This window comes from Melanotaenia boesemani, chromosome 20 (genome assembly GCF_017639745.1).
Source record: "Melanotaenia boesemani isolate fMelBoe1 chromosome 20, fMelBoe1.pri, whole genome shotgun sequence".
Taxonomy (NCBI): Eukaryota; Metazoa; Chordata; class Actinopteri; order Atheriniformes; family Melanotaeniidae; genus Melanotaenia; species Melanotaenia boesemani.
The window spans coordinates 15,301,551-15,322,019 of record NC_055701.1 but is presented as its reverse complement, the minus strand read 5'-3'; the positions used below and the strand labels follow the sequence as shown (position 1 = coordinate 15,322,019).

Sequence of the window (20,469 nt, the reverse complement as noted above, 5' to 3'; positions counted from 1 at the left end):
TTCTACGAAAAAAATAAGAGTACCTGTTCTTTAGTCATCTTGTACAGGGCTCATTAATTGTGTGGGTGTGCTGCTCTTACAAGTTGGCAGCAAACTTTAAAAAATGTACAAAGTAAGATTTGACCCTTGTGGTGTTTAACTGATAAAGCCCTATAGTTCATTCAGTCTCTCAGATAGAGCGCATGCCATGGGGAGCCAGTCATGGAAAAGTCTTGAGTTTGACTAAGTGCACTCTCTCTTATATCCTGTCTGTCAGTCTGTCTCAGCTCACCATGTGCACACACACACAAGAGACAGAGACCATGTTCACGCTCAGATACACTCAGACACATTGACTAGTCTACGCACACACATCACTGAATGCTGAGGTAATCTGTAACAGTAGAGCAACTCATATGAGTAAAAGAAACAAATGACACAAGCTAGGATTTACACTGCTTTAAAAGGCTATGCTGGCGCACTCAATTCAAGGGTATCATCAATGCTATATTGAATGGATTCTTATATATAACCAACATGGAGCTCTGGGGGAGACATATTGGAAAATTTATCTGTTAAGAGGATTAGTGACCACAAAATTAGTTAGAGAGGTAGACATGCTTTTTTAAATGTTTATGTCGGGGATTTCAGGATGATTGAAAGACGTTTGGGCTGTTTTAACGATTAAACTTTTTTAAATAAAAGAGGTAATCTGTTAAAACAATGGATGACTTAATGCTTATGTACTCTTATCAACACTTGAAACCAAGGGACAGAAATGACAAATGTCTTGATAGACGTTTTAGTGTTTTGTTGTAGATTTGCTGTGTTCATTGCTAACCTGTGTTAATAAGTAAAAGGGTGATATTTTGTTTAGTCAACTTTATGAATGAGTGTTAGAAGATTTTTCCATTCTCACCTTGTGTTAGTTTAAATAATGATACTGTGGAAAGATAAGTATCCTTATTCTTTCTCTTCACCTGTGTGAGGATAGGTGAATTTATCATTTAATTATCATTCTGTCCATAATTTGATGACTCAAAATATAAATGTTCATTAGAACAATGTTTTGTTTTCTCACATGAATATGAACATGAACATTTTGTGCTAATTTGCCACTACTATATTCAAAATTATATCATAGTTTGAAAATATGATGCATTGTGCCCAATAATACTTAAATAATTCAGCTTCCACCATCATCAATGACAAAGTGTTTGCAACCAAAATACTAATATAATAATGTGATTAACTATCATGCGAGGGACCAATTCTGCAAAATAATCATTTCTACTTTTTATACTTTGGTACATTTACACTGGGGTATTTTACTTACATTTTAAGGCTTGACAAAAAAGACTTATGGAGTGTTGCCAGTACATTTTTTTTTTTTTTTTTTTTTTTGCAAAAGATAGTTCCCCCATCACTAGTACATGTATCTTTTCCATTACCTACTAATCCCTAAGGTGTAATACCAAGACTTATTTTTGTGCAGCTAATTGGACTGATGCCTAAAGCACAACAAAACACTCCCACTAGTTACTAGTGAGATCTACAAAGTTTAAGCCCCTTTTCCACCAATGATTTTTTTTCTGTGTGTGTGTGTGTGTGTGTGTGTGTGTGTGTGTGTGTGTGTGTGTGTGTGTGTGTGTGTGTGTGTGTGTGTGTGTGTGTGTGTTTCCACGTGCGACAAGGATACCCTAAGTGTGGGAGCACAACTTTAGCTCTACATGCTCCAGGTATTTTTTAAAGACCATTAATGCATGTTGTCTGTCTAAACAGCACCCCCTGTTGACGTCTAAGAGTAAGGACAAGTGAGAGGTAACAAGTTGAGAGGTCGTCACACTACGGGTGTATTTTTGCTGCATTGACCGCGGAATTGGTCGGTGACTTATGATAAAACAAATAAATAAATCAGATGCGAAGTAGCCTTTATACACAGGAACTCTGAAGTCTGTTTACGTTGCTGTTTATTAGCCTAATAGCCGACGTTAGCACACTGTCAGCTAGCTTGTTAATATGTGGCAACCAAGGATTTGGACTTACTGGAGCTAACGTTACTAGCATACACGAATAAAGCTGTGACTCCGAAGGGGAAAAATAATCGTAAGGTGCGTACTTTCATTCGACATTATGATATAATTGGACACCAGTAGTTGCTGCGTTAACGTCGACTAGCTTGTGTTAGTTTGTCATTTATGTTACATTTGGTTTACTAAGTTAGCAGTTAGCTTTCACATTGCTGTTAATGTTAGCTTAGCTTTGACATCACTTGCACTGCAAAGCAAGGTTTATGGTAAAATTATATGAGTGATATCTCCACATTTTTTATTAATATTTTGAAGTTATAGTCTTTTCTAATCTGTCATAAGGTAGCTTTCCAATTAGCCAGTTATTTGACTCGGCAGTATTTCACTTCTGATAATTTACATTATTAATCAGATTCTTCCTTGAAGCGGTATTCTATGAAGGCGTGGCTACATGTAGTTCAAAGGTTAATTTATGTTAAATGTTGTAATCTTCATGGTTACCAATAACAAGCATTTTATTGTTTATTATTTTATAGCATTAAGGGTTTAGTCAGGCTTTCCATACAGCCTAATTTAATGTATTGTCTCAAAAAGTCACATTGAATGGCGATATGGTAAATAGGAACCCTCTTAAAGCACTTCCTGATATGCACCTGCTCTCGGGCTTCTTAGTTTTTTTTTCTCCCAACAGACCTTTTTTACGGTCAAACTTTTGACTTTTCAAAGCAAGTAAAGCACCAGTCAAATTAACAGGGTGCAGTCTCATCCAGAGTCCCTGTAAATCGACTTACACCACAGCTGTTCTTATCCAATATGTCACACCATTACTGATACATGCGTTTTCTCTTAATGCCACAGTGTCTGCAGCTTTTAAAAAAGAAAGAAAGAAAGTAGCCGCCACCTGTTTAATGACAGTTGTTATATTGAGGAAATTTTCATATAATACAATGTGTTGTTTATACTGGGATTGTTTCAAATTTTCTGATAATGGTTAAATTTGTCAGGACTGTTACCTTTGTGTGGTTATGAAGAGTATTACCTCAGTCAGCCTCTTGAGAAACTATCATTTAATTTCATAGAGCTAAATACTTCATGACAAAATTTACATGTCACTCTGATAAATTCTCAGCATTTAATTTGGTTAACAGCTAAAGTTGTACCCCCACCCCCCAAATTAACAAGCAAGACACATGTGGATTTACAAGTGTATTGCTTGTAAATCCTCAATAGTGGCTCTTTCTCAGCCAAGTGTAAAAGTCAGGTTGCTCCTAGCATCATACTGAGTAGTGTAACCTTTGAATACATGGTGATGTGGTCACTGTTGCCTCACAGCAAGAAGTAAACCATTGCATGATTTTTTTTTATTATTATTATTATTTTTTTTTAACATTTGTTAAAAGGACAGTAAGTTTTTGGAACTCTGCAAATACTCAGAAACATGGGACTCAAGCATCATATTTGGGTTGTAAAACCAGTTTCAGAGATTAATACATCAAGGGACAGTTTTGCATTAAGTCTGTGAATGGTTTAGTTCTAAAAACATTTGTTACATCAAGTAACCCCAGTTCTTTACCAACATTTTCTCTTTTTCTTATACACACACACACACACACTACTTAAACTCATTGTTTAGCCTAGACATGCTTGAACTCTTCAGTCTGCTTTGCTCTGTTGGGATGTCTGGTCTTAGCTTAAAGTTAGGAATGTAAGATGACTGCCAGAGAATTCAGACTTGGACTGCGAGGAGTTTGCTGTGAATTGTGTGGGGCTATATTCGGGGGAGTGGTTTCAATGTTATTTCTATGGTGAATAAATAAATTTTAAACCAACAACATGGATGGAACTAAAAACGGTTCCAGCCCTGGAGTATGAAAACAAACTTTTCTTTGGATGTCTTATATAAATAGCTCTGAGTCCTCAGTGTTCATGCCAAGCAGAAGAGAAACATTTTTATTGAACACTTTAAGTTGTTTAATTCCATCCATTGCCTCTCATGCCCCTGGCTTCAGGTGTGTTATGGGTAGTGCAGTTATAATTAAAGGCTTATCTAATTGTTTTAGAGCCACAGCAGAGCAGTTTTTTTGTCTTTTGGCCAGTGTTTGAATACAGCCCTAATTGTGGCAACTGTGGTAAGCATGTCTGTTCTCATATTTTATGTCTCACATTTTCCATTGCTCAAACCAGTAACCCTTAAACCCTGACTACCAGCATAATTATTCGCACAAACACTCATGCTATGCTTAAATGCACCTTGAGTCACAAGGTTGCCTCTTTGAGAATTGCTGTGTAATGTTCTCACTGAGGTTCAACAAAGGAAAAATGATGACGATGTTGACTGAACCAAAGGCTGTCATAAGAGTATCTGAGGGGAAAAAGTGCTAAATGTATATAGGAGAGAAAAAACCTGCTGTGAGACAGGATTCCTGGGTTCAGGCTCCCTACGCCAGCAAGGCCAATACTTTAATAAATATACTTTATATTTTTCCTTTAAACCTTATTCTAGAGCTGGGCGATATGAGCCAAATTTCATATTTGGATTATTTATTTATTTATTTAGTTATTACTTGCATCTCGATTTAATTTTTGTGGTTAAGTAACCAAAGAAACAGTTGTAATTTACAGCCTTGAGTGCTAAATACACGTTTATTGGGGATCAGCAGCACATGTGCATTAAAACAGTTGACTGAAATTAAAGTAGCTGTATATTAAATTAACACTAGAATTACCAGGATTTTCAGGTTGTCCTGCAGCCCCCCTTTCCTCTACCACACTTAATCACCTCACAGTTTTGGGACCCAAAGAGCAGACAGTACTCAACACAGGCTTTTGATTCTGCCTTACAGAAATTAGTTTAAATTTGTAGTGATGTATATGTTTGTGCTAAATATGTATTTTGTATAAATTAGATGCATTTAACACTAGATTGGCCAAGATGGTCACTTTGACTATTTTCCATATTAAGTAACTTTGTCAAATAAAATCATGAAGCCTTGCTGGTTCCTGACTTTCCCTTAAACTACACGACTTTTCATTAAAACATGTTTCAATATTTAGTATGTAAAGAACAGAAAAAATATAATTTCTACCTATTTTGGCCACAGGTGTTTATTTTGACCGCGCAGGATTTTGTGCTGGTTTTTAATACAGGACCTTGTGTGAATAAATGTGCACATCGTCAAGAAGTGCACTGAAACCCAAATAGCTCAAAGTGGTTTCTACAGCAGCTGCAGAGGAACATCCAGCAGAGTTTACAGAGGGAAGACAGCCATAAATATTGTTGCCGGACCGCAGTCATATCAACCACATGCACGCTGCCGTTGTGCACGAAGAAGCACGTGCATGTGGAAATAATGCAAAAATATTTATACTGTCATGACAATCTACACTTAACATGACGCTAAAACAACTCTTTAGAAGTCCCAGCCAGTGCAGATCAGGTCTCTTCTGCTGCAGCAGGCTTTGCCTCGCATGCTGCCGGTGTCAGGGTCCCCCCCACAGCATTGTGCTGCAGCTCACTTCTAGACTTCATAGAATAAAACAGAGTTTATAACTCATTGGAGTTTTACTGAAACTCTTTTGTTTGACTTTACAGATCAGTGGAAGATGCATACATTGTCTGTTAGCTGATCACTCTGATCAATCAGTTGCTGTGTGAAATAATTCTATCAGAGATCTGAAAATGGCGATAGCATACAAGATTATATTTCATAAGAAATATAATTTCATTTAGGGCACTCAGTAAAAACACAACAGAGACCTGAGCTGGAAGTTAGATCGGTCTGAAGGTAGATGTGGTTCTTCCAGGAAAGCGTTAATAGAGCATATTTCCATGAGAACATGTAGTTGATGTGGTGTCAAGCTATCTCGAAATTAACAATCGCGTGTGTACTCTCAATATATTTGAAAGCCTCAATATATTGCCCAGCCCCACCTTATTCTATAGACACTTGCTTTTGATTAACTTCTTTTATTGCAAAGAATAAGACTTTTGATGACATGGGATGCCATGATGGTTACAGATTTAGCTGTTCTGACTGCAAGACTGATACATTGGCTCATGGAAAATGCTTGTAGCCAGTTCCAGAGAGCACATTAAGTATAATATATATGGCCTAATTAACAGCATGGACTGTAATAATATTACTTTCTTCAGTATGAATCTTTTTGACAAGGTCTGAATGTGTGACACCCTTTTTTATGTATATATAAGTTTTCTGTTAGGTGAATAAACCTTAAATTTAGTAGATTTCAGGTTAATTCCCATATATTCCTGTTAATTCCCATGGAAAGTTTCCAACTTTGAAAATTCCCAGAATTTTGTAACCGTACCCTTGAGTGTAGGAAATGGCAGTTTTTGGAAGTTGATGTTTGCTCACAAGAAACTGTATAATCAGGCAAAGTTAAAATACCTTTAATATAGCTTTGAAAAGAGTTCATTGTCATAATATTAGCAATTGAAAGTGAAGTGGTTACCTCTGATGTCATTGAAATGACAAGAGATCCCCTTGGGCATGTTCAGATGAGTCACTTCAGCTTATCAGATATGTCATGGGCAATTGAAGCTTCCATTATTTAGTTTTGAATTTCACTTCCCCTTGGGATCCAGTGACCAAGGGTATTTCTGCAATGTTACAGTTATTGACATGAACACATGAAGTACTCAGGTACAAATATGGTTTAAATCAGCATATTTCCTTAGCGAATATCAGATTTGGTTTTGTTTGTATGCACTTTTATTTCAAACCAGTTGCTGCATCAGGTTTTTTTTTTCTTCAAAAACTGCCCGGCTGTGGAATAGACTTGTATGAAATTCTAAGGACATTCATTGAAGGTTGTTCTCAAAGCATGCTGAACTTGAAGTGTGGTTAAACAGAACGTTTAGTCATTTTTTTTTTTTTTTTTTAAGTGCTATTTCCTACACCACGAACACAGTCTCAACGGTGACTCCTGCAGGATCAGGGTTTTGCTACACCACAGAAATAGATCTTAGATATTTGAAGACTGACTTCCATTGTGCATGTTCCAGTTGAGTTATTCTACCAAAGACAAGATTTTTCAGTTTGAATAACCCTTTGTTAGTTGGATTAGAAATGTAAATGGAAAAAAGTTTAAGAGTCCGCTCAAACGGTTCTTTTTGCTGCATTATTGCCTTTAGTGACCTATCACACCCTTAGATATTGAATAGATGGCAACCATTGTATAACTACATTTTTTTTGTCATGTCATATTTATTTCAATGTCCATTTTACAGTGTTCAGTTTTGACTTGGGTTAACTTTCTGATTACTTTTAAGATTATTGACGAGGTTAGAGCTTCAATGTATGCAATGCTGATATTTTACTACATTTGTATTAAAAATGTCATTAAAAGTACCAAAGTTTATTTTGTACATTCAGCAACTAATGCCAAAGCCACGGCCACACTTGACTCAGTGACCATACGCCCTGAGTTTATCAGCCATTGTCAAAAAGGTTCCCCTATTTACTGTACATGCTTGGAATGCCTGTCCTGGATTTTCCACTGTTTGTGGGAAAACATGTCAATGAAGCAATTAGAACAGCAGTCTTTGTTAATGATAAGAATGTCAGTGATTTTTTTTTTTATATTATTTAGCTTCGATTTGCACTTAAGCTAACCTTGTCTTTTGTTTCTGTCATAGATGGCTGTTTCAGTGCGAGGACTTTATTTTATTGTGACCCTATTTTTGGGTAGTTTCTTTGGAAGCATCATCATGCTGGGTCCAGTTTTGCCACTCATGCTGTTGTCTCCTGCTTGGTATCGCTGGATCACTGATCGAATCGTCGCTACTTGGCTCACCCTACCTGTGGTTCGTACACCAGCTTAGCTTTAACGTTCCCTGCTATCATACATGCCAGATGGTTTTAAGTTATGTGTTCAAGATAATAATTAGCATCCACTTAAATTATGCCTTATCATTTAACTATGTTTATTAATTCAGATTATACTTGAAATATTCAAATATCCTCAACCTCAAGAAATGATTTTGCCTCATTTCTGCATTTTGTCTCACTCTCACAATCTCTCAATTTATTTTTCCATCTTGTTCTCTTCCCAGTCCCACCTTACTCTCTCTACATTGTTCTTAAATCTCCCTGATCACCCACCTCTCCATTTCTGTCTGCCACCTTCATAATCTTTCCCATTCTTCCCTCTTGTTTCCTTCTGCTGTCCCGCTCATCATGGCAGTCATTGCTGGAGCTCGTTTTTGGGGTTAAGGTGGTGATTACAGGTGATGGCTTTATTCCGGGGGAGCGAAGCGTGATCATCATGAACCACCGCACTCGTCTGGACTGGATGTTTCTTTGGTGCTGCCTGCTCAGGTACAGCTACCTTCGACTGGAAAAGATCTGCCTCAAGGCTGCACTCAAGGCTGTGCCTGGCTTCGGTGTGTATACAGTGGATGCCTTGCCCTTTCCTTCACACATTCACAAACACACTCTTGAAAATGTACGCAAATTAATAATGTATATATTTGAGGGCTTTTCTTTATAAATAGAATTGCATACAGATTTTTTAACATACTAATGATATAAAAATCATTAAAACGGAAACAGGTTCATCTAAAAGTAAAAGGTAATTCATTTGGTGTAATGGTATGGAAATCCATTGTTTTAAGATTACTAAAGAAAATTTCATATTGACATTATGTTAACAAATCATGTAGGAAGGCCAGATGTCAGGTATTTTCCGTGAAACACAGAGGACCAGTCTGCTTTGAAGATTTGCAGAGCCAGTTAAAGATGAGAAGTAATCAGTCATACATGTAATGACTTCATATGCACTCCGCAGGTTGGGCAATGCAGGTGGCCTGCTTTGTTTTTATTCAGCGTCGCTGGGAGGCAGACAAGAAGCATTTGGAAAACATGCTGGACTACTTTTGTGACATCAGGGAGCCCCTACAGCTGCTTCTATTCCCAGAGGGCACAGACCTCACCGGTGAGGAGTAAAGAATTCAGCTCCCCATTCATTCATGGGACAATTTCCCTTTATTCGATTCTTAGAATGTATAAGCTAGTTTCCAGGAACTCATTGTAGCCCTACACCTGTCTTACACCTTTGCACTGACACTGTCATGCAAACATAATTTCAAAGCGCAAAGGCATACATAAATCCCTTGACAAGCACTCTACATATTCATTTCTGCAAGAACGCTCTGATCTCTTAGTCCAAGCAGCAGTGACACCAGTGCTTAAAGCCGCGCCAAATCACAGCTAAGCTAATCTAAGTCCTGGATAGCTGTCTTCAGGGAAGCTTATCTTCTCTTAACACATCATGACGTCAGACAAGCCCAGTTTAGTTGCATCATAACTGTCCTCTTCATTAGGGTTTCGAACTTTGTTTTATGTTACCACCCTTGTGTGTCTATGTTTGCTTGTACGGCATAGTTTTATTGAAGCCTCTTCAACCTCAATGCTTCATTTGATGTATGAAACTGGGGTATGTTTATATGTATGTTCTGATGTCTTTATATGTAACGAAATTAGAACATGTGTTTATTACTACTCTAATACTTTATTCCAGAGACTTTCATATGGACCTCCATCTAGCAGATCAGGTTAAGAGTACACTTAAGCTTAAAAAAAAAATTCTATGACCCAATGCAGAGCCTGTAAAACTCCTAAACTGAATGAAAGATTGCATAAGCGTGACAAGTCACAGCTTTGTTTGAGAGCCGAGGCCTGATCTCCTCTACTCTGTCCATAGTTTTTTTTTTCTTTTTTGTTCTTTAAGTCTGTCCGAATTAGCAGCCAGTTACATAATATGACTAATGACTCAAGATAGAGTTTACATCTTCCTTCAACAAGTTCCTGAGGAATGTTTGGTTAATAAACAGTTATCTTTCCTGTGCGGTCATATTCATTAACAAATGTCATTATTATAACTGCTTTATTTATAAATGTGGAATACAATTTTATTGTGTAACTTTTGTTTGCCAAGTTCTGCTCCTGCTAGCAAGAGCACCTGCCTTGTTACCAGACCTTGAGTTACCAGACCCATTTTATTTGTATTATTTACAAATCGCTGCTGTCAGGCAAAAACTTATGTCCAAAATTCGGGTTTTTTATTTTTTATTTTTTTTATCAATCAGTTCTATTGGTCACCCTTTATGCCTGTCTGTTGTTTTACCAATATGTAACCAAAGCTGTATGATGTAAAACACAATACCAAGTTTGATGACATTATTTCCAGTTATTAGAAAACCATACAGTTTTTTTTTTTTTTTTTTTTTTTTTTTTTTAAATGACAGTTTTGGAGATAGGAGGTTTGCGGCTGACAGCAGTGAAATGCTGATTGTATCCATTACAATATTGTACCAAAAGAAAATTAAGGTTTATCATCTTAGCTAAAGCTTAAAACCGTCATTTATACACAGTATGTAGATTTACAACATGTAATATGATATTGGAAACTTAAGCAGAAGTGCAGTTGCCTGATGTTTCTTTTTGCATCACCTGCAGAAAATACAAGAGCAAAAAGCGATGCATTTGCAGAACAGAACAACCTGCCAAAGTTGGAGTATGTGCTTCATCCGCGCACCACCGGATTCACCTTTATTGTGGACAGACTTCGAAAAGGTCAGGATGATCCACATCACCAACTTCTGAAATTATGTCTATATTCAACATTAGAGTCCATTTACAGTTAGTCTGCAGTCAAGACAGCAGACATACATTTTTTGATGATTCATATTGTTTGTTTAAATGAAAATAAGCAGAACATAAAGCCTGTCACCAAAGTGGAAATATTACATCAGCAAAACCAATGGAAAATGACATATTACTATGATGACTGCAGCAATTCCACTGACGTTTGTAGAAGATGGATCATACCTGTTATTCTTTTAAGTCTCAGACCTGTACTTCATCCTACTGCCAGCCATCACAGCTCCCCTGAGAGACTCATGTTTGTGTATGATCTAATTCTGGCAGTCCTCCAGAGGTCTTAAATACCACCTCTGGCCCTGCTGTCTCACCCTCCTTCACCACGGATGCTGAGCATGGCAATTTACTCTCCAAGCAGGTGTTGTGAATCAGTGTGATATCATCAGGCTAATTCTTAAACCCTTTTTCTGCACCATCGACTGACACGATGTTCATGTTCTCTATGTCTACTCTGCCCCTGCCAACTCTATTTTTACCGTGGTAGAGCAGCCGCTTGTATGTAGATGTCATTCTCTACCTAGGATATTTCATTTAGCTCTGTGTGTGTGTTGTAAAGACGCTGCGGATTAGTGATGATGGTAAAGAGCTCATGGCTGTTTTGAAGCAGCAAGTCCCTGGATAATAAGTTGTCTGTACAATGGGGCTAATGAACTAGGATTTTAAATGGTGCTTAACATATTTAAAATTACAAAAGTGGATGTTTAAAACAGCAATAGCATGACTTTATATTTGAAACTGCAAAATTTACAGTAAGTCTTCAAATCTTTAAAGTGTGTGTCCATTTAAAGCAGGGCTATTCAATTCAGTCCTACGAGAGCCGCAATCCAGCAGGTTTTCCATGTATCCCTGCACCAACACACCTGAGTCAAATTGCGGCCCTCGTAGGACCGAATTGAGTAGCCCTGATTTAAAGTTTATGACCTAACATTGTAAAAACAAACCACTGTCTTGTAATAGTTTCCTAAAATAATTTTATCAACCAGTATGCTTTCATTGATTAAATTAAACTATGTATCTTTTCTTAGGAGCCAACCTGGATGCCGTCCATGATGTTACAGTGGCATACCCCAAGAACATCCCTCAGACAGAACGTCACCTCATTTTGGGTCAGTTCCCCCGTGAGATCCACTTCCACGTTCGCCGCTATCCGGTGTCTTCACTTCCCACCTCTTCCTCTGATCTCGAATCTTGGTGTCAAGAGCGCTGGGCTGAGAAAGAGGTCCGTCTGCGAGACTTCTACTCAGGCCAGTCCCAAGGCTTTGAAAGGGATGGTGTTGCACGTGTACCACCTTGTAAGTCAGAGCTGCGAGTGTCTCTGATCAAAGCTGCCTCGCTGCTGTACTGGAGCATCTTCATTGCTCTGTGTTTCACCGGTCTGTGGCTCTCGACTTCTTTCAGGATCTATGTCCTGGTTATGGTTGGGGTCTATATGGGCCAGCAAAAGCTGGTTGGAGGGCTGGAGCTGCTAGAGTTGTCTTGCCATCAATACTGGAAGTCCAGGGGTGCTGATGTGGGTGAGAAGAAGAAGGTGCTAGATGGAAAGATGCAGTAAGCATGAAAAACAGTTTTGACAGGGAAAATGTTTCCACCTACAACCAGCATGGATGCTGAGGTAGATCAGTTGTCTTGATCCAGTCAGTCCAGAGGGCTAAGGACATCCCTTTGAGGAAACCAAGGTTCCATGCCTTAGAAAGACAGTAATACGTGCACTTTCTGATGGTATGCATGGCTTTCAGTGGAGAGCTTACCTTATTGTCAAAGAAGAAAATAAGAAATGTAAAGTACATTTTTCCTTGCTGGGTTCAAGGAATTTATCCCATGTGATGTTCCATTCACCCTCTGTATGTCTCTCTGTGCACAATTGCAGTCATTTCTCTTGCTGTCAGCTCATTTAATCAATTTTATGCTGTTTGTCTTTATAGTTGACTGTTCAGAACCTAAACGTGGATGTGTCATGAAACAATGCTGTTAGCGTTTGTTTTACTGTTTCCATGTCTTAAATAGCCTCTTTTTATTGTATATGTTGCTGCCCTTTATTTTATGTTATAAATGGAGCAGAGCCATAGTACAGAGGACCTGTATATATGATGACTTGACTCTAGCCAATCTTAAAAAAACATTATTAGCTGAATTACATTTAAGGCTATTTAAATCACTTTTTGTTAGCAATCTACCAAGGAAAGAAAAGGGTTGATGTAATGCCCAGAGAATTTACTGAGGCGTATACAGGTATAAATGATAACGTGTGTCATTGTTTACCTTTTTATACTAATTGGAGTAGGAGCTTTTTCCACTTGATCCTTAGAGATCGCCTGTAGTGTACATTAGTGTGCACATCTTATTTGCTCAAGGTAACTTTGCACTTAAAAGCCAAAGTCAAAGACAAGATGTTTGAAAAAAATTTTTAAAAAACCAAACAAATTGCAGTGTCTATTTTCAGGAAGGGATTGTTTCATACACTACAAGCAAAGGGGGTCTGTACCTTTAATGAGGCAAATCTTGCAGTAATATCAAAGGTCTAAGTTAGATTGTAGATCCGAATAGTTCTGAAAGCAGATGCGCTTTGTTCCCTTTTTGGGAATGAATGCCTTGTAATAGCAGGGTGTGGGTGGTGCTGGGTGGAAGAATGTCCTGTTGGGACAACATTACCCCTCGGTGTTCAGGGGGGGCACAGAGAACCAGACTTGGAGTGGAAAACTGGCCCTGAAGTCAACCTAATCCTAAAAAGCCCTGTAATGCCCACCTCTGCCTGTGTTCCTCTCTAGAGGACTGCCACTAAACTCAATTAACGAGGGACAGCTGGGAAAGCCACTCCAATTGTCCCAAAAAAGGACAGAAATTGAAACAAGTTTGAAGCAGAGCTTCAGCTGCACTATGAGTTAACCACCGACCTCCCTCATCATTGCTCCTAGTACCATTTCACACCACATTTATCTTGTAATAAAGGAACAGTTGTCTTAGTTAAAATATAGCAGTTTCTGTAACACTGTGCAATGTGTGATGTAGCTGACCACTTCAGCCTGATTTAGTGAGGCAAGTCTGTCACAGACCACTGTACAACAAAAGTGTCTTTTTGTGTTTATGCAAATCTGGAGCTCTAAATGTAAAAGAGCTGATTCCAGTCACTGTGATGCAACTGTGTTCATTTTATCATCAGCATGTAGTAGTTTACCAAACATGGTACTCTGTTTTTTTGAAACAGCCAAAATCTCCATGTATTTGTCATTCTTTTGTGTGTTTTGAGTTGCGTAATTTCTTTTTTTTTTTATTGACTCGCTGATGCTGGACCTCTTTAAAGTCATTGTCCTCAGGTAAACACAGTGGACACTTGCAAGTAAATCTCTTAAAAGAAGAGATATATATATCTGAATAAATCTATAATACCTTATAAAAGCCTCTAGTTGGTTTTTTTGTGTGTGTGTGTTTTATGTTAGGTTTATCAAATTTTAACATAAATACCTGATCTTAGGGCGCAACATAAAAAAGCTTATTTGCTAATTTTAGCTTTTTAAAATGCTGGTCAAACCAAAACATAGCTCACCTGACTTTATTGGATTTTGCAGTAACGTTTTACTTTTTTTTAATTATTATTTTTTTTTACTCCCCATTTCCGACACTGAAAATTTTACCACCTGCAGGCCACCTTATGTATTGTCTTCAGTAGCCCTTTAGATCGATACATTGCACTGAATGAGTCAAGACCTTAAATGCTCATGTTACACAACACTAAAGCCATAGTTTGTTTTGCCTGTTTTGCACACACACATCAACCATCGACAGCCAAAAAGGTCAGGAGCTTTGAAGGTGAACTGCAGTCGCCATAGTAACTCATGTTGACTCCCCTGTCTCCCGGCAACGGGATGTAGAATGATGTCAATGGAAAGCATGCTATTTTCTCCTGGTGACAGAATGATGTCACTCTTTTGTGTATGTGAAGAGAGAGGTGGAAAGAGAAGTTTACTTCTATATTCTGTTTCTGTGTGGGGGATGATGGTGTTGCTGACACCCCATCATATTAAAAAAAAAAAAAAAGACAATGGTAGAGGGTAAACTAAAATAGCTGTCTGGAGATGGTGAATCATGAGCAAATTAAGAGTCCAATTATGTTCATGTTTTTTTTTTTCCCCTTACCCCAACCCCTCCCCTTTCAGTTCTTCCACTGCATCTCAATATAACTTTAAATTTGCTCTCATTGGTTTGACAGTGGGTGGAAGAAAGACTGATGATGCATTTAGACTTCATCATTCTATTTGAGATGTAAGAGAGAATCAATTAGGGAGTCCAAATTTTCCATTGGGAGATTTGTTTTTCCAATATTACCCCCAAGATCAAACTCTTGTGAGAACTTTAATGTCAAAATCCCTATCCAAGTGCACTGAAAGTGTGATGTTTTGTGGAAATTTAGTTTTCTAAGACGGTCTAACCCAGGTTTAAGGCATGGCTATCCAGTTTAATGCAGACTAATAAGATCAACAAGGTAATTACCCTTATCTGGCCAGATGGCTTCTTCAATAGACAGCAGACAATCCTGAGGTTATGTAGGGACAAAAGCAAAGACAACTATGAATTATAAAGTAGCACACTAAGTTCTCTGGAGAAAGCCTCTTTTTTGCCTCTGGTCATGTGCAGCATTTAAATGTCCTCAGGCAGGGCCAAGAGAACATCAATCTCAGTCCATAAATGAGCTCAATGAAAGAAAATGACTGCAATGTACAAAACAACTGCAACAATAGTAGTTTCACCATCTTTTAATTAATATTTGCATGGGCTTAGTTTAGAAGCTGTCCAGAGTAAAGCACCTCCAGGAGTGTCTGCAGAAGAGCAGACCAGTTGTTGATTCCTCCTTAATGACACAGACCCTTACAGACACACCAACAAAGATGCCTTCCAGCAGCATCTGAGCTATAAATAACCCTCACAGCAGCACCGCAATATTAGTGGGTGGATTAGGAGTGAGTCGTCACTTCCTATTTATAAAGCAAATGGAGTCAAGCCACTTCATCATGGATGATTCACAGTTTCTGCTGCATAGTTCAGATTAAAATGAGGCTTAATTCTAATCTGGCTCACTTTTGTTTTCATTGTTATGACATCTTCTGTGTGCAGTTGCACACTGGTCAGTAAAGGGTATTTAGTTGGCTGTTAACAATTCACGAGACCTTTCACTTAATCTGCTTCAGGGACTTGCATAAATAACATGTATTCCCAGATTGCAGTAACACCCCACAGATATTGCCGAGCAGGTTAACGTCAGAGGCAGACGAGACTCAGCATCAGCAGCATTTCCAAGAGAAAATATCTCCCATCGGATTCTCAAGTGTTGTACTGCCACCTAGAGGTCCTGGCTTTGGTTTTACTCATGATGACTTTGCTCCTCATCACCATAAGTAAAAATAGCATGTTTGCAAATCCATGTGTGTTACAGGTGAGGAGGAAGAGCACATTTCCTTCAGGGTTCACTGCATTTGTATTGATTAAACACTCACATAAGAACTGAATTCAGCAAGACTGCATCTTTATTTAGAAAGCACATCTGAGAAAATCTTGCCATAACCAAAGAAGAAAACAATTATTTTTCTATTTTCAAGTCAAGAAATATTCAAGATAAACGTGTCAGCCAAACTAACACTCATATAATGTATTGTAAATAAAACAAATAGCATATGAATAAAATTATAAAAGTGAACAAAATGATGGCAACAGTACACTGCACTAACTTTGGAACTTGAATGATGTGAATGTGTATTTATCTTTGCCTTTGCAGAAACCCTAACCCCACACTGCCTTGAATGACCTTGTAAAGGTAGTGAAGGCTGAACCATTTTGGTAACGCCTAAAAGCATTCATACTAACTCTAGCCTGATGTTGCATCAGTGCCACAAGGCTCAAAAACTGACACAAAATGTCAAAAATATATCTTTTTTTCACTACAATTTGATCATATAAAATGGAGGCTCTAGTCTATCATGGACAAGGACTTGATTTTAAAGAAAACACTCTTAAAGGTCACCTGGCTTTGTGTTTTCAGAAAGACGAAACCCAATATAAAGAGGGTGGGTCACTTTGCTTAAAATACTTCCAACACCTGGAGACAGCATCTGCAAAGAACTGTGTTTAAATGGTCAAACACCAGCAGGATTTAAATATATTTTCAGACTTAAACACCATTTACCGAATGGCCAGTGCATTATGTTTTTAGTAATTCCTCTGGAAATACAGCTGTTTTCAAAGATGACCCACCCCCTTAAAACAACAGACAACCAGAAAAAGCCTTGATCACATTTAACACACATTCGGCCTCAGTCACAAAGACGACACGTGGCCGAAAGATGCATGCTTCTGACAAGTCACAAAAGGGACATGCTCTTCACTGCACATACAGACACAGAATCCATGGTAACAGATGTGGATTGCTACAACTGAATTCAGTAGAATATCTGTCAACTGTGTGGGACACCACTTCCAGGCGATGAATGAGACAAAAACACCACTCTGAATACATTTCAACAACGGCATGTCAATCAAAATATATGCACAATTTGTGAGCAAGATGGAAAAAAGTAATCATTGTCAAGCTTAACAATAAATACAAAAAAATGACATCAATCTGTGCGGTCCTCATGGCATCATTTGGATGAGAACAGAGATTTTGAACAGTAATATATCCATTAAACTACAAGCTAAGAAAATGTAACCGATACAGGGTGAATGGTCTTGGTGTCTTATTTGCATTCAGGACTAAAAAGGTGACATGCTGAGACAAACCTCACAACACAGAAGCACATACCACAAAAGCAGTATGAAAAATTACATCTCAATTGGCTCATTTAACAGGTCTTTGTAGAGGGCTGGTTGGTTCACATCAGAACAATAATCATATTTAGCAGTCTACTTATTTCTGTAAATAAAACAAGGTGAACGTTTTAAATGTGAGGGACCCATTTAACATCATGCATATTGTTTTTTTTTTATCACTCTGAAAGTGTGCTGGGTGAGTTTGTGAGAGGATAAAAAAAAAATTTATGATCGTGCTCACACTTTAGTGATGGTACAACTCCCTAACAATGCTGTCAGCTGTGTTGGTAGGACTGCCCAGTGACACATAAATAGAGGAGTATTTTGAAGAAGCCTATCCAGCACACCATTCTTCTAATCAGCAAAGGTCTAAGGTCATATGCCAGAGACAGGGAAGGAGTGTGGGGGTTGAAGTCAAAACTTCACTGACCACTAAGTCTGCAGGTGGTGATTCTCAGCACAGAGGCAAAGGGTTAGAGGAGAGGGATAGGCAGGCATAGCAACATCCAGAGCTCATGAGTTGTCTGAAGGGACATGCTCTTCAAAGCCCTCACTCTCCCTAACCAGTGCCCTCTCCAGGATGACACGTCCCTCTTTATACCGTTGACTATCCTCAGTAGCAAACTCATAGATCCAACCCAGTTTGCTGTTGCAGTTCTTGCAGCTGACGTCCCTCACCATGTGTCTGCCGGTAAGCATCACTCTGTCCTGGACCTCGCTGTACTGGAGATTCACCACCTGTGGGGTTAATAAATAATCTTGACACAGTTTTTGACACAAAAAACAAGATACAGCATATGTGCACCCTGTCAGATTTAAGAGTGTGTGTCAAAGCTGGCATCTTTGCAACAAATTCCACTGTACCTTATTGAAGAGGAAAGCTCTGCCTGTGGCTCCAGTGAATCGTGTGGAGATGAGCTCAGAGCGATTAGTCAGGATAGTGTCACAGTTGGCACAAGAGAAGAGGCGAGTTCCGCCAATGTGGTCCAGGAAGATACGCCCCATCGTCTGATCTCTGAGTTATGAAACTATCACCACCTCCCGAGAGAAGAAAGGGCAAGAAATTTATTACTGATGTATTAAATAACTATAAACAGTATAAAAGGCAGTAAAACCTTATGTAATACCCTCAAGCTGGCCAATATAACAATCTGTATTTGTGTACTAAGAGATTTTGTAATAGTGCTTATAAAAAAGTAGGAAGACATTCTTTGAGCTGGATGTATATCTTTGGATCACATTAAAGATGTGTTTGCTAAATGGTAACATAATCATTAACTAATATTTTTTAATTATCTATCTGTTTGTTTAACTATCCTTCAACCATGACAGAAACCAAAAATATTTGACAAAGCTGAAATTGAAATAATTAGCAAATTAAAGGAATGAATAAAGGGCCAGTTCACATGCTTTTCAGCTGTTCAAAAACCGCAATACTTAAATTTGGCAAATCTGGATTCAATTATTCAGCAGAGGACATATTCATTAAACACATTTTGTGATTTGTGAAACCAATATTCTATTTGTGACGATATAAAAAGGGCTATTTTGTGGCTCTGTTGGCATCCTGACCAGGTTAGACCAGGTTGTGTTTAACAACATTACTTATACTGGTAAAAAAGGGACTCAATTATCATACAGCAGATCCAAATTCTTTAACACTATTCTATTTATGAGGATGAAAATTATGTTTTTGCTGCCTTTTTTTGCAGTCTAGACAACTGTAGACCAGGTCTCATAAGAAAAATTACCTATAAGGGTTAAATCTGGACTGAATGATTCTACAGAGGATCTAGATTGTAAAAGTTTTAGTTGTTAAGGTGTCAGGAAATGGACATTTCAAGGCTGTTTTTTGTTCTCTTCTTTCCATGTTATGATGAAATTATGGGAGGTCTAACAAGGAACAATAAAGGCTCTGGAAAATGTATGCAAACTGAGAGGCAGTGGAAAGATTAGAAAAAAAACACTTTTAAAAAAAGAACACAAAAACAATAATTCTTTTTTAGCTTTTAATGGAGCACATTTTGTATTTTAAACCTAAACCTAAATCATATTTTAACTAAATGCTTGATTATGTGGAGTATAATGCAATCCACTGTAGGCTTTTTAAACAGTACAAAAAAATAAAAAAAATAAAGTCCTTTTTTGCCACATTCACAAAACAAGTTTTTCACAAATCACAAAACGAAAGAATCTGGATTCCGTGTAAAATAATTTAATGTAGGTTTAAACTCTGTATTTAATATTTTTTGTATGTTTGATTGTTTTAACAAGCACACACACACGGGCACGCAATGAAAAAATAAATAAATAAATAAAAATACAAATCCAAAACTAATAGTCGATACAGTGAAAGAAAACCTCACACAGCAAACGAGATACATCCCCAAACAGAAAACACTGAACATTTGTGATGCTTTTGTTAACTCTCCTTGCATAGTCACACTTTGCTTAACCATTTTATGGCTCTCATTTAAAACTTCCTTGTCATGAGTAATGTTGACTGTAGATGGCTGTTGGGCTTTCAACACTGCTCATTGGAAGTGCCTTAATTACACATATTTGATCAATCTCCCCAAGAAAGACGAAGATGTTAGCTAAACTGATAATAGGACACGTGTTAGCTGTTTTTTCATTCTTATTTGAGGCCAAGATTTGTGGTTTCATAACAATTCAATCGGCCACAAAGTCCAAAGAAACTACGTCCTGCTAGCAGCTCCGCTAACAACGACAACAGGCTAGGAGAGAAAGAGATCAACAAAACGTATATTTAGGACAAACTCCACATGAAACCTTCCTACCTTCTTAAAACTGGCTTCAATAGTATCAAATCAACCGTCCAGCGATGGTGTCAAGAATATGTAAGATGTATTTTAGGCGTATGTCTGTTGTTTTTGTCGTCGTGGCTTTGTTATTCTTTTTCAGCTGTTCCTGCGCTTTCGAGCTAGTATCAACATCCGGTTATGACGTAGTGGACCCTG

General features: G+C 38.0%; 2 protein-coding genes across 6 annotated transcripts; one reads left to right on the top strand and one right to left on the bottom strand.

Moving 5' to 3' along the window:
- The first annotated feature begins 1,780 nt into the window (after positions 1–1,780).
- lclat1 (lysocardiolipin acyltransferase 1) lies at positions 1,781–14,086 on the top strand. 4 transcript variants are annotated; one of them, XM_041971611.1, is made up of 6 exons: positions 1,781–1,800; positions 7,669–7,836; positions 8,217–8,415; positions 8,820–8,966; positions 10,490–10,606; positions 11,719–14,086. In XM_041971611.1, the coding sequence occupies exons 2-6, from the start codon at positions 7,669–7,671 to the stop codon at positions 12,243–12,245; spliced, it is 1,158 nt and encodes a 385-aa protein (XP_041827545.1). In that variant the 5' UTR covers positions 1,781–1,800; the 3' UTR covers positions 12,246–14,086. The 4 variants fall into 4 exon arrangements, with proteins under 4 accessions (XP_041827545.1, XP_041827544.1, XP_041827546.1 ...); XM_041971610.1 differs by lacking the exon at positions 1,781–1,800 and adding an exon at positions 1,807–2,090; XM_041971612.1 differs by lacking the exon at positions 1,781–1,800 and having other exon boundaries at positions 7,695–7,836; positions 8,086–8,415.
- A 2,101-nt stretch (positions 14,087–16,187) lies between these two features.
- On the bottom strand, positions 16,188–20,450 carry LOC121631713 (protein yippee-like 5). 2 transcript variants are annotated; one of them, XM_041972741.1, is made up of 3 exons: positions 20,290–20,450; positions 18,353–18,529; positions 16,188–18,226 (listed from the first exon to the last, which is right to left on the bottom strand). In XM_041972741.1, exons 2-3 carry the CDS (start codon positions 18,491–18,493, stop codon positions 18,002–18,004), a joined length of 366 nt encoding a protein of 121 aa, XP_041828675.1. In that variant the 5' UTR covers positions 18,494–18,529; positions 20,290–20,450; the 3' UTR covers positions 16,188–18,001. The 2 variants fall into 2 exon arrangements, with proteins under 2 accessions (XP_041828675.1, XP_041828676.1); XM_041972742.1 differs by having other exon boundaries at positions 18,353–18,526.
- Between the last annotated feature and the right edge of the window lie 19 nt (positions 20,451–20,469).

What these genes read in the sequence shown, in the direction of transcription:
- lclat1 (XM_041971611.1), top strand. Translation starts at nt 7,669, where the DNA reads ATGGCTGTTTCAGTGCGAGGACTTTATTTTATTGTGACCCTATTTTTG. An exon ending in CTTGGCTCACCCTACCTGTG is followed by an intron (nt 7,837 to 8,216) that starts GTTCGTACACCA and finishes TCATCATGGCAG; the next exon opens with TCATTGCTGGAGCTCGTTTT. An exon ending in CAAGGCTGTGCCTGGCTTCG is followed by an intron (nt 8,416 to 8,819) that starts GTGTGTATACAG and finishes TGCACTCCGCAG; the next exon opens with GTTGGGCAATGCAGGTGGCC.
- LOC121631713 (XM_041972741.1), bottom strand. Translation starts at nt 18,493, where the DNA reads ATGGGGCGTATCTTCCTGGACCACATTGGCGGAACTCGCCTCTTCTCT. An exon ending in GAGCTTTCCTCTTCAATAAG is followed by an intron (nt 18,227 to 18,352) that starts GTACAGTGGAAT and finishes TTAACCCCACAG; the next exon opens with GTGGTGAATCTCCAGTACAG.